Source organism: Berghia stephanieae, chromosome 4, assembly GCF_034508935.2.
Source record: "Berghia stephanieae isolate SIO BIC M18660-M18661 chromosome 4, UCSD_Bste_1.3, whole genome shotgun sequence".
Classification (NCBI taxonomy): domain Eukaryota; kingdom Metazoa; phylum Mollusca; class Gastropoda; order Nudibranchia; family Aeolidiidae; genus Berghia; species Berghia stephanieae.
The window spans coordinates 66096682-66111321 of NC_088363.1; the positions used below are offsets into that span (position 1 = coordinate 66096682).

Genomic DNA, 14640 nt, shown 5'->3' on the forward strand with positions numbered 1-14640 from the left:
ATATCTCCATGCATATCATTTACTCCAGATAATTTGTTGTAAAATCATGAAGTATATCTTCGTTTCCCGCGGCGATGTAGTGTTATGCCCTTTCTCCTTCTTTCTCTTCCCCCTGATCACGCTAGGCCCAGTGCAGTGGCCTGATCTTCCTCTCAGAGGGAACTTAAAGAGTTCCCTCCTTCTATCCTTCTAGTCTTTTCCGTTTTCTCTTCTTTTGTGACGTTTCGGGTTATCTGGCTCGATCCACTAACCGAACCGAGAGCACCCGCATCGTCACAGTAGTTTTATGGTATGACACTCGCACTCGGATCGGAAGGTCCTGGATTCCAGTCACGCTCTGAATGACGCACAGCTGAGTCCTTGGAAAAGGCTCTTTACTCACATTTTCTCACCTTACTCAGGTGTAAAATGAGTACCTGGTCGTTACCAGCGTTGTCTCTGTCGGGGAAAAAAATGCAACATCGCCTAACAGGCGTCATATCTCGTCCTACATGTTAAATGTTGCTGTTGGCTAGGGACCCTTGTAAAGCCCTTTGAGCACATTTAGTGGATATTGCTTTATATAAAAGCTCAAGTTGTTTTACTCCTTGGCATAGGGGAGCAAATTTCCGATTTATTGTGTGTCATTATGCCGTATATGTTTGGAGAGATGGTGTCTTCCTGTGTATTTGAAACTACATGTATATGTTTGGAGAGATGGGGTCTTCCTGTGTATTTGAAACTACATGTATATGTTTGGAGAGATAGTGTCTTCCTGTGTATTTGAAACTACATGTATATGTTTGGAGAGATGGTGTCCTCCTGTGTATTTGAAACTACATGTATATGTTTGGAGAGATAGTGTCTTCCTGTGTATTTGAAACTACATGTATATGTTTGGAGAGATGGTGTCTTCCTGTGTATTTGAAACTACATGTATATGTTTGGAGAGATGGGAGGCTGTCTTACTCTGTTTTTATTTTTAAGGGTTTTATGGCACTTGCAACACATTAAGGTCATATCAGCGCCAGTAAAAAGGAAGGAAATGGAATAATAAAAAGTTCTAGAATTACAATTAAAGCACCCAAGAAAAGGTAAGACAAAGGGGAATTGGTTCAAATAAGAAACGGATGTAGATTCCAAGAGCACACTATCAAAGTACTTAGTTTAAGATCACTAAAAGTCTCATCCATACACAAGCACAGGTCCCCACTAAGAGGAATACACTCAAATGTTTTAAAAATCATATATAATACAAAGACAACATAATACAGTGCATAACAGAGAGGTGATTTACAAGGAAAAAATATCATCTCCCAAAAACTAACTATACATTTGACTGTTTCCCTCTAAGCCAGGGTATCCGGCCAGGACCAGGACAAAACCAAGTAATCTCATTCCAAGACAAAGACAGAAAGCAAATGGAAAACAGATATAGGGGGATAGAAGACACAGAAAGTACCTCCCTGCCCACTATGGGAGGCCAGGAACCCCAACCAGTATCTTACTCTCTGTTTAATCGAAGCAAGAAGAGTGAAATAATTAGAAGTATCCATTGCTAATATTTTGATTTTAGGAATACAAGCGAGGTAAATCTCATAGATAGGACAACTTTTGTTTGTTGACTCTTTTATGATAGTTTTTTTGCTATTTGATTCTTTGTTGCTTCGTTTTGTTTTTTTGTTTTGGTTAGGTTTTTTTTTGTATTTGTTTTTTTGTTTGTTTTTTTTTTTGCTTTTTTTTTTTTTTTTGCCTTTTTGTTTTCTTTTTTGTTTTTTTGCGTGTCTGCTATTTGTTTGTTTGTTCGTTTTTTTATTTTTATCTTTTTTTTATGAGTGGTGGGGGGGAGGGGAGGTATGAAAGGGGGGGGGGGGTTGAAGTCGTTTGAGACGATTTACGGTCATATCAAAGTTTAACAAAAGGATAATGACTCGCTTTGGGAAAATCCGTTTGTTGACTGAAGTCTCATTACACAGCTTGGACTATGAATACTGTCTCGTATCAGACAATCTAATGGGCTCATTTCCAAAATACATTTAATTGTTTCCATTTCAGTGAATAATAGCGAGTAATTATTATCTCTAATAATAAAAAAAAAATATTAAAAAGCACAACAAAATTAACAGAAATAAAATGCACATACTGTAAACTGTCATCAAAATTGCTGACATGTGTGACCCGCCCTTGCAACTCATCTCGAATGGCTGGGTTATAGTCCTGGATAAAGATTTGAAGCAAGCGTCAAAAGGCTGGAAACCATTATATTATCGTTTAATGACACACATTCATTATAATTTAATCTTAATATATTGCGAAGCACGATTGCCACAAAATTTAAAAATAAAGTAAATGAAAATGTCAAAATTGCAATGCCCATTCGTTTAAAAATTACGATTGCATAATAGTAGTGGCCTCAATTAAAAGCTGTTTTAAGCGCCAACACAGTTTAAGTCATGTAAGTCAAAAGCAACAGCTCTATTTTGTAGTCTGGCTACAACCAGACAATATAGAATAAAGCTACTTGGATTCGAACCGTAACTATACCATCCAATTCCAAGTCTAACGTTTAACCACATACAATCCGCTCATAACTACTTTGACTTAAACGAACCTTCCAGTCGAATCGATATGTTTCCACGATGCAAAAACGTGATGGATAAATATATATAATATATAATATATATATATATATATATATATATATATATATATATATATATATTATATATATATATATATATATATTATATATTTATATACTATTTATGTTTCGGTTATTGACTGAAGAAATGTTTTGAGCCCGAAACGTTCCGTGTTTGGCATTTTGTTCTTTTTCGAAACTTATGTTCATAATGTTTTGCACATTGATTTTAATTGATGACAACACCAAACACAGCGTTCCCGTTGCGCCATCAAGGCCACGATTCAATCATATTAAGGACCAAAATTGCAATCGCCTGAACGTAAGCCATCGTCTGCCTAGACAGCTTTGATTACTTGATTACATGATATAAAAGCAGCTATTAAAAAAAAAAAAAACATCCTGGAGTCTTTCAATGAACAAAAAAAAAACAAAAAACAAACAATTCTCATAGTTTGAAATGCAGACCTAATTGTTTTCATCACCGTCAATGCAGGTCTGACATCCGAACGCAATTATGGGCTTAGTTTTAACATTGTTGTAACGGACAATATTTTATGTCATGTTTTAAAAAACAAAGATTTAAAATAAATAAAACAAAAATAAAATTCCCTTTATTCATCCCATAGGGGAGATTTGATTCTAGGGTCTACTCCAAGGGAAGACTGGAATAACCCAGGCGTCAGCCGCAGTGCAGTGCCGCAGATTGAGTTAGGGCGAGGCGACTTGCTCCAGACCACACACGGCAGCGGCGAATGATCGAACTCGGTACCTTTCGGGTACGAAGCAAAGACCGTACCGCTGAGCCACGCTGCCCCCTTTCCATTACAACAATGAGCCCATAATAAATTGGGTTATCAGACCTGATAGTACCAGCGTGCACGTTGGTTTTCGACAAGACAACAGTTATGGCAATGCGACTCCTGCATCATTGAAATTTGAATCGCATTGCTGATACAGCAGCTCTCCTGAAGAGAATATTTAGCTCTGATGTAAAAGATAGAGTATAGCCGAATTCCTCAAATAAAGGGTTAATGATCTATATTCCAATTACAAGGATTTCTCTTCAAGCCACGTCAAGAGTTGTTTTCATTGTGAACGGGAGCCGTGATGAACTCATTCATCAATAAAAATCAAACACTATATATATATATACACATACACACACACACACACACACGCACGCTCCCCACCCCCACCCCCACTCCTACACACACACACACACACACACTCACACACATACATACACAAAACATTGATAAACGTAAATATATATATATATAGTTATAGAGAGATAAGGATATTAATAAACATAAAAAGACCGATTTGTGTAAATAACAAATATCCACAAAAGGGAGCAAACTAGACTGTACGTTAACTTCGATTACGGTCCTTTTCCATTATACAAAAGTAATTGATAAATTTGTTGAAGGCTGATGAAAATAACAAGACCCTGAAATAGACTTACTTGATACAATATACAGACAATGTTGGAGGCTTTATAAATTATACAAATTAACAACTCAAATGTAGGTAATGTACAAAAAATTTATATTTATAGACCGAAAACGGTAAACACATAAACACACACAACCACACACACACGCACACACACACACACACACATATATATATATATATATTCATAACATAATATATATATATATATATATATTGAGAGAGCGAGAGCGAGAGAGAGAGAGAGAGAGAGAGAGAGAGAAATAGAGAGAGGGAGAGAGAGAGGGGGGGGGGTCTCCTTGAATAGGACTCCAGTAAATCAGCATTACCTATCTATAAAGCTTAAAAGGGGATATGCATTTTAAAAAAGAAATATACATACCTGTTGAATATCAGACAAATTGCGAAATATCTTACGGACCTCTGCTGGTAAAATATACGTTTCGTGTATGTCCCTCCTGATGACGTAGCCCAGAATGAGGCCCATGGCAGAAACAAACAGGAAAAATAATACCTGTATAGGGACAAAGTGAGAGAGAAAAAAAAACTGACCTGTAAATTATTTACTTTAAAAATGTTGAAGATAGAGGGTGGGGAGGAGGAGAGGAGGAGGAGGATATACTGATCTATACCAGGATGACGTCAACTTCATTCTATCTATATTGAGTACTGTGAACGAAGGCAGGATGCCGGCGGACTATATCCCGTGAACAGCGTTAACACTGGACTCCACAAAGGAAAAAGGAACTGAGGTAAACCTAAGGTAACCCGAAGAGAATACGTACAGAGAAAACTACAAGCCCACAGTCTCATTCTGCAGACATCAACACATGCAGCGAAAGACTGAGAATATTTTGCGATCACTTGCTGTTGCCTCAAGCACCCGACGGCGCAGAGAGGATCGAGTGAATGAGTGATTGAGCGAGTGAAAGAGTGAGTGATGAATGAAAGCCACTGATGAATGTTTTGGATATCATTTTTTTTAAAATGAGCTTTCCAATAGCGCAATATCCACTAAATGTCCTCAAAGCGCTTTTACAAGTGGTCCGTGGGCAACAGCAACATTTAACATTTAGGACGGAACATGACGCCTGATAGGCGATGTTGCAATTTTTTTTCGGACAGAGACAACGCTGTTAACGGCCAGGTACTCATTTTAGTGTGAGTAAAGAGCTTTCTCCAAGGACTCAACTATGCGCCGAGTGAGGCTCGAACCCAGGACCTTCCGATCAGAAAGCGAGTGTCATACCACTAGACCACATAGCCGCACATTTCTACCCAAAACAACAAATTGGTGCTTTTAAAAAAACTTGAGCTTTTATATAGAGCAATATCCACTAAACGTGCTCAAAGCGCTTTACAAGGGCTCCCTGGCCAACAGCAACACATAACATGTAGGACGAGACATGACGCCTGTCAGGCGATATTACAAATTTTGAGGACAGAGACAACGCTGTTAACGGCCAGGTACTCATTTTACACCTGAGTACGGTGAGAGAATGTGAGTAAAGAGCCTTCTCCAAGGACTCAACTATGCGCCGAGTGAGGCTCGAACCCAGGACCTTCCGATCCGAAAGCGAGTGTCATACCACTAGACCACATAGCCGCACATTTCTATCCAAAACAACAAATTGGTGCTTAAGCAGCAGTAATAGATTTCAATTTCAATTTTCAAAGGTTAATTTTAGGCAATTACCAATATACCTCATACATGAATATAATATGTCCAATCAACAAATCAAGTAAGTAAAATCAATAATAAAGCAAAGCAAATAATAATAATAGAGCAGCTATAGATAGAATGAAGTTGACGTCACTCGGGTCTTTGTTATTGTTTTTCTTTTGCCATCGGCGTTTATGAGTAATTCTCACTAAACTGTATTAACCAGACTATAAACGTTTAAGGTTACACATAGGTTTGTGTGTTGGTCCGCTACGTTTCCGGATGGCAATGTTGTGAGCTTCTTAACCAAGCGCATACTATCTATAGAGCTTCTTTTCAAAGGATGGGCTGGGTAGGCAGGACGAATCGTGCAATGTCTGTGGTCTGTAGCATGACAATCGCTTTCACTCATATTCTCTCATCGCACTCAGGTGATGTTGAATCCAGGGCTACTTCGATGTGAGGGCATCAGACGATGATTCAGAAGGCGAAAATAATAAGAAAGGGTGGAAATTGGAAATACAGGATGCCGTTTATCACTCCCTGATAAGGAGTTGGAATGGCTGGGGGATTAGTTGGGATAAAGACATCCGGTTTCTTGCAAATATTTAGAAAATCATTTAAGTTTTTTTGTTTTGTTTTTGTTTTTGTTTTGGGGGGTTGAGTGTTAGTGTGTGTGTGTGTGTGTGTGTGTGTGTGTGTGTGTGTGTTCGTTATTTCTTCTCGCGTTACTCCAAAAAGGTAATGACAGAAACGATACAATTTTGATACAACCATTGCAATTCGAAAACAATAACGCTTTCTAGTGCGGCTATGTGGTCTAGTGGTATGACACTCGCTTTCGGATCGGAAGGTCCTGGGTTCGAGCCTCGCTCTCGGCGCATAGTTGAGTCCTTGGAAAAGGCTCTTTACTCACATTCTCTCACCGTACTCAGGTGTAAAATGAGTACCTGGCCGTTAACAGCGTTGTCTTTGTACGAAAAATTGTAATATCGCCTAACAGGAGTCATGTCCCGTCCTACATGTTAAATGTTGCTGTTGACCAGGGCCCCCTTGTAAAGCGCTTTGAGCACATTTAGTGGATATTGCGCTATATAAAGCTCAAATTTTTTTCTTTTATGTTTTAGTCCATATAAAACACTAACAAAATAACATAAACAATCTCCTCAAATCTTTACAATCAATTCTCCCAGGTCTTACATCCAGTCCCCAGTGAGGAGGGCCTCATCCTGTTAAAAGGCAACGTTGGGGATATTTTGTGCTGAATGCACTATGTTTTAGTTTTAGGCATTTGTAAATACGAAATGGACTGTAGTTTTATTGAAGTAAAGCTGTCCCATCACTCGATCAACCATTGATGTAACCAGATGTTATCCTTTGGGAGCTTCCACCGTAGCCAATGACCACTTCTGGCTGTTACGATCCCCATTCCCGAGTGTTGTGACGATTGAATTTCCATTGACTGAAAAAAAGCCTCTTTTTCATGAAACCACTAAGCATTCATTGCTTTTTCATCGTTCCTGCCATTTTTGTTTAACGGATAATGCGTTCAATAGATATCTCGCGGACACAAACCGGTCAGCATTTGAAAAAAAATTGCGCACTATTTTTTTTAAAAACTAGTTATTTTGATCCAAACTGATTTTCGGGACATTGCAATCCTTTATCAGGATATAACAAATGGATACCCTGTAGATGTATACGTACGTCTTACAAGGGTAACAAATGTACAGCTTCTAATATTTCAACCCAACTCATGGATGCTATTTATCTAATTATCATTTTTAATGTAAACAAGCATTTTAACATCCTAACGTTAGAAACACCATTATCACGATTAGTGGTTTGAATTTAGAAAGTCTACATACGAACGGAATTTCGTAGTAATTTACTATACGTACAAAGTGCTCAATCAATCTACAGAAGAAGTGGCCATGACTTGATGGCATGACAAGGAATTAAGGTCTTCTTTGATAACGACTTCTTCTACACTACTGGTTCTTGAACTGTCTTTGCACTAACAATACATAAAAACATATTATGTCTAAATCAAAATCTGCATTGAACATTAATACAAATCGAAAAGATGGAAAAAAGAACTGATTCAACGAGAAGCAACAATACAACAAGACCATAATATGACAATGACAACAAGACACGATAATACGATTTTTAAAATGGAATCGTTATCAGAGAGCGCTACAACGTAGTCTAATTTGATAAAGATTTACCTTGTCTTTAAAATAGTGCAAATTTCTTTGAAGTTGTCAAAAAAAAAGACAACAAACAGACAAAGAAAGATGTGGGGTCGAGGTGGGTGGCTTTCTTTCCTTAAACCCTGAACAAGGCAATTTACCCCCCCCCCCCCCCCCCCCCCCCCCCCCACCTATTCGCTCTTTTGGAAAACATGAGTGATTCCTTTTGGCATCCGACGCGTTTGTTTGATGGATTTGTAATTACCAAAACAAGCACAAATTAAAAAAATTAAAAAAAAAAGAAAGATAAATTCAGACAAAGACATCTACAATAACAATGTCAAGACCTGAAGAGATGACAATATCGAGACAAGATGGGATGACAACAACATTACACAACAAGATGGCCTACTTTGATAACGACTCCCTTCTTCCCACTAAGGCACTGTTGACACTTGGACTGTCTCTGGGGTTTATCCAAGTTCTTGTACTCGATGTCGATACTGTCCGTGTCCGCCTCCCATCGGGACACTGGTTTTCCGGCGATGTAATCTCGGGAAGGCATACTGTGAAGATAAAAAGCAAGGAAGCAGGATGAGACAACTATTTACGGTCAGAACAATGTTGCTGTTTTGCGTGTAACACGTACCAGATATTTGCGTAATTTTGTGATAATTTACAAAGAAGTCACAAAAAAAGAACCCGTTGTGAAAAGCTGTCCCGTATCATAATTACCCATTCAACTGGTGAACTGCCGTGCTCTGGAAAGCCACGTCTTTAAAAATTTGGCCAGAAAACTCGTCCTTCAAATATCAATCATTTAAATGTCAAAAACTCTCAAATCTGGGACCTCGCGAGTTTTCTGGCCAAAATGATTAATACTTCTTTGCCTGATTACGGCAGTTACCTGGTTAAGGATACATGGACAATATCATAATATAGTGTTTTTTGTTGGTTTTTTTTGTTTGTTTGTTTGTTTGTTTGTTTTTTTGTTTTTGTTTTGTTTCTTTTTTGTTTTTGTTTTTCTATCTATTCTTTTCAAATATTGGAGCAAGACTTGCCTATATAAATGATAATAAACAGAAAAATCAAGAAGAGCTGTCATTTTGTCTGAACGGTCGATAATTTTTAGTTTTTATCTGTTTGATAGTTTATGGAACCTGGAATCATCTGATCCTAACACTGCTTAAGGTATTGCTCTTGTTGTTTAATAAATTTCGACTGTTTCTCATGTCTACTTTGTTTGAAACAGCGTCATACTTTTTCCATTTTTTTTCTTTCACCCAATATATGCACTTCTAAAAGAGGAGAGTGGGGGGGGGGGGGGGAGCTTACAACCATTATAATGGACTCCATTCTAAAGATGAAACCACTTCAGTCTTTTTTTAATAGCGAACAAAACGTTCAATTAATCTTTCTACAAGCTAATATGTCCTAATTGTACTGATAGATTGATTCTTTTTTTTTTCAATTCATTTTTTCTCTTATTTTACAGCTGTTATTCATACCAAGAGCATTAAACAATAAAGAATCAATTATATTACAATATAGGGAGGGGGGATACTTTGGGATCTTTATAAGGGACACAAAAATAATTTCCAAACGCACTTCAGTGACATTAACATTATCCTTATCCCTAGTCTTTATCTTAACAAGTGAGGCAATTAGGCGATAGTCATCTGCCGTTCCACTTCTCCAGCCCATTTCAGACAAATCATAACAACCTGGCCTAAATTAACCAGAAAAAGCTATTGATTAATTCATTATGGCCATTTGTGATTCCAATAATAATCGTTTCACTTCATTGGCAATAATAAACAACTTAAAAATCGGTATTAGGGGTAATCAGATTGGACCGAAATCGGTAATCAAGGGGATGCCAACTAAAATGGGCAATTTGGGCCATTGCGCCTCCATTAATAATACAACACTCAATTATGATTATTATTCCCATTTATTGAACCTGACTGATAATATATACATTATTGGTGATTCGTGGGGCTATGTGACATTTCGAGTCCCGCTCTGAGAGGTACATCGTTGAGTCTCTTCCGTACTCAGGTGTAAAATGAGTACTTGGCTGTTTACAGCTCCATGTCAATCGCCTTCATAACCGTCAAGAGAAAAGATCTAGCAGACCAATAGTCCCTCGTAAAAGTTCGAGACCAATGGAAGGAATTCGTCCATAGAATTAGAGAAGTTGCCGAGCTGTCCTGTCGGTGTTTTGGGAGGCGGACGGCAATAAGTCAATACGTCATTGCCATTTTGTTATTTGTATGTCCTTTCTACTGCCAAGAATCCAAACCGTGGTTCTCTACCATGACGCGGTGGGGCGGCTTGTGTGTCTTAATGATCACTAAGAGTTATACCTCCGAAGATTTACCCAGACTGGACAGGTCAAGGGGAAAAGACCAGACTAAACGAGGACCAACTCCCCGGGAGTATAAATAGGTTGGAATAGGGCTAACAACACCATCCGTAAAAATAAATAATGTTACGAAAGCATCAAGAGCAAATCCATTAAGACATAACATGGGAGTAGAAGGGTCTTCCTATGGAAGACATATGGGGGCTGGGAGTGAAAGCCGCAAGGAGGCTTCAAGGTTGACGCCCCTTTTACTACCCAAGACCAAGACCAAGATCGCCACATGGAATGTCCGCACTGAGTATGAAGTAGGGAAAGAAACTCAAATGGCATCAGAAATGCGGATATACCATATATCCCTGCTCTATGTGAGACCAGGTGGACTTAGGCAGGCCAACTGAGGCTAGCCACTGGAGAGATGATTCGCTACTTAGGCCATGAGGGAGAGATGCTACATACTGAAGGTGTTGCATTTATGTTAAATAAAGAATCGCAGCAATCATTACTTAGCTGGGAAGCTTTTATTTGGTACTCCTCTATTTTCTGTATCCCTCATAAGTGCCCGTTCTACAATTTTTCTGAAATAATAGATAGCTTGATGTCGAGAACTTATTTTGAAAACAGAAAATTGGTTCGATCATATGCACAGACTCGTTATTCAAAATGAAACAAAAATTATAATACACAATTGAAAAAAGAGAATATCAAAAACAAATAGACGTATACACTTTTCGGGGACTTTACTGTTTCGATTTTAAGTTTGTTCTTTACTCCCGACACATCATACATTTCATTGTCCATTTTTGATAAAAATGTCCATAATTTTCGATACTCATAGTTCATAGCATGAATCTTAGCCTTATATTATTTATATTCGTTCAGTGTAATTTTAAGAAAAAAAAATTATGTCTCGCATTGTTTCAACAAGTATTCTTAATCGTCTTTTCTTTTCTTTGCTTATTCGATGGTAGAATGTAATGTAAATTCTTCGTGCGTATTTGCTATAACGGTCTACAAGCAGTATTGAATTGCCTATCGAAGAGATATTTATTTCTTCTCTTGGTCTCCATTTATATCTTCCACAATAACACCAACCACAGACGTCTATGTCCTTAAGCAATCTTGACCAAATGGTCCGTAAGTTTCCCGTTCATCGAATACGACCTACATCAGTTTTGCCGTATCTCACGTACCATCGCGTCAGACGGGGAAAAAATAGACAATTTTGCGAAATATATTATTATTTGAAACAAAGTACACAGTTATTCAGAGCCATAAGGCCCATGGAGTCGATTTTTATCCCGCTTTCTGTAGCGTGAAACGGACATTAACAATTGCTTAACCTCGCGAGGTCCTAGGTCTGAGAAGTTTGTTGGGGTTTTTTTTTTTGCCAAGATGAGGGACATTTAAATCGATCGATATTTGAAGTTGAAGGACGAGTTTTCTGGTTAAATTTTTTTCCAGATTACGGCATATAACTGGTTAATACCATAGGACAGGATGTTTGTATGTCTCGAAATACTTTTAGCCATATCTAATAGCTGCCTTAACACTGCTATGTAGTCAAAGAAAACTATGTGCAAAATTCCGTTTTTTGGACAGAACATCGAGGTGCTCAATCGCCAGCTCGAAAAAAATAACGGAATTATTTTGGGAACTGTTGTTGATACAAGACAAATGTAAATGTTGCTGCTCGAAACTCGAAGAAATATATAACAATGTGAAATTGAATGTAAGCTTCAATTTAATATACAAAAAGAGAATGGACGTTTCGGGTTTCCCCTTTATCGACAAAACAGGATGAATGAAACACCAAGACGAATGAGATATTGTGTGAACTATTGATAGAAATGAATAAATCAGAGAAGTAAAAAACCTTGCCAAAATCCAGCTTGGATTAACACCAATCAACGACTAGACCAAAGTGCGTTGACAGAAGCAAAGCCACCCTATATCACAATTTGTGGAAATTTTCCTAAACCAATATTCTTGCTCAGTCTTAATAAAAAAGTTTTTATATTTACTTAGTGTATCAAGTATCAAGTGTGTTAGGGTATCAAGAAAGTCGTTGCGTATACAGTTGGCGTAAGTTGGCGGATGAAAACGGTTATCCTGACTTGTGATCTTGTTCATTTGTTAGACAGCCTCATCCCCCACCCCCCAGGAGGTGGAACGGTACCAAGGCATGTCAAGAGAGAGAGAGAGAGAGATAGATAAAGAGAGAGAGAGAGAGAGAAAGAGAGAGAGAGGAGAGAGAGAGAGAGAAGAAGAAGAAGAAGAAAAAGAAGAAGAAAGAAAGAAAGAAAGAAAGAAAGAAAGAAGAAAAGAAAGAAAAGAAAGAAAAAGAAGAGAAAGAAAGAAGAAAGAGAGAAAGAAAAGAGAGAGAGAAAGAAAGAAAGAGAGAGAGAGAGAAGAGAGAGAGAGAGAGAGAGAAGAAAGAGAGAAAGAGAAATAAAGCAAGAAAGAAAGAAAGAGAGAGTGGGGGGAGAGAGAGAGAGAGAGAGAGAGAGAGAGAGAGAGAGAGAGAAGAAAGAGAGAAAGAGAAATAAAGCAAGAAAGAAAGAAAGAGAGTGAGAGAGAGAGAGAGAGAGAGAGAGAGAGAGAGAGAGAGAGAGAGAGAGAGAGAGAGAGATGAAAAAAAATCAACATTTATTCCGCTTGTGTTGTTTTCACCATTTGAATGAATCAAACAAACAAAAATTACACTGTAGTAACAAATACACAGATGAAATTATAGTGAACAGCACAAGTGCTATTTTCTGATGTTTGGCCTTCAATAATATTTGTCTTGTAATAAAATATACTGGACAGGGGAGGTTGTAGTTTTGATGATTTATTCCTTGGACATAATAATATAAATGGATAGTAAAGATCTCACGGACGTTATCTTGAGAGGTACATCCTCCACCCTCCAACCTCTCAACCCTCCCTCCCCCCCCCCCCCCCCCAATCCCACCCCCTCACCCCAACCCACCCACCCGGACTCTTTCTTTTTAAAAAAAAATAACAGCTATATTTGACTTATACGTGAAATAAAATGCCGAGGAGTTACATTTTCGTGAGATACTAAGTGAATATATATAGTATGCGCTTGTCTAAGAATCTCAAAACATTGCCATCCGGAAGTATAACGGACCAACACACAAAACTATGTGTAATCATGAACTTTTATAGTCTAGATAATACAGTAGAGTGAGAATTACACATGTGATCTTGTGGTATGACACTCGCTTTCGGATCGGAAAGTCCTGGGTTCGAGTCTCGCTCGGCGCATAGTTGAGTCCTTGGAAAAGGCTCTTTACTCACATTCTCTCACCGTACTCAGGTGTAAAATGAGTACCTGGCTGTTAACAGAGTTGTCTCTGTCCGAAAAAATTATAATATCGCCTTACAGGCGCCATGTCTTGTCCTTAATGTGAAATGTTGCTGTTGGACAGGGACCCCTGTAAAGCGCTTTGAGCACGTTTGGTGGATATTGCTCTATATAAAAGCTCAATTAAAAAATAAAATTACCTCTATATGGTAAAGAATTGATATTGATGCTCGATGGATGAGAACACAGACTGGAAGTTAGAGAAAAACTTAAAACCTCATCTCTCTGAAGAGACTCGCAGACGGTCGGTCAGAAAATAATTCTCTTGAACAGCATCGAACAGTCACAAGAAATGAAAATATTGGTGGAGATCAAATGAGTTGAAACGACGAGGAGGATGGCGGGACTTGAATTGCAATACCGTTTGCAGATCTAATCATATTATCCAAACCACCCTCGACTCTCGACAGACGCTTAGATATATGATGAAGATGAAATAATAATAATAATAATAATAATAATAATAATAATAATAATAATAATAATAATAATAATAATAATAATAATAATAATAATAATAATAATGATAATAATAATAACAATAATAATAATAATAATAATAATAATAATAATAATAATAATAATAATAATAATAATAATAATAATAATAATAATAATAATAATAATAATAATATAATATAACAATAATAATAATAATAATAATAATAATAATAATAATAATAATAATAATAATAATAATAATAATAATAATAATAATAATAATAATAATAATAATAATATATAGACCATGAACTCTTTCTTATGCTATAGAAGGAACGGAGTTGGCGTTACTCAGCTCTTTGTTGTCATTTTTTAGACAGCCTGTCAGTGATTAGCTCTCATTAAGTTATATCAATCAGACTAACGTTAAAGGTTACACAACGTTTTGTGTCCTGTATGTTTAATTGGTGGGTGGATGTCGTGAGAATTATACCTAAACGGATACAATTATTAATTATTTCGGGT

General features: G+C 37.3%; 1 protein-coding gene across 3 annotated transcripts in view; it reads right to left on the reverse strand.

Annotated features, from left to right (window-relative positions):
- The window catches only part of LOC144971052 (putative N-acetylated-alpha-linked acidic dipeptidase), a 167635-nt gene that overhangs the window by 27750 nt on the left and 125245 nt on the right, over positions 1-14640 (reverse strand). For all 3 annotated transcript variants that reach the window (XM_078911383.1, XM_078911384.1, XM_078911382.1), the window contains 3 exons: positions 8349-8502; positions 4461-4592; positions 2123-2196 (listed from right to left, as the gene is read on the reverse strand). In XM_078911383.1, the coding sequence (XP_078767509.1) occupies positions 2123-2196; positions 4461-4592; positions 8349-8501 (359 nt within the window). In that variant the 5' untranslated portion in view covers position 8502. The remainder of the gene's footprint in view (positions 1-2122; positions 2197-4460; positions 4593-8348; positions 8503-14640) is intronic.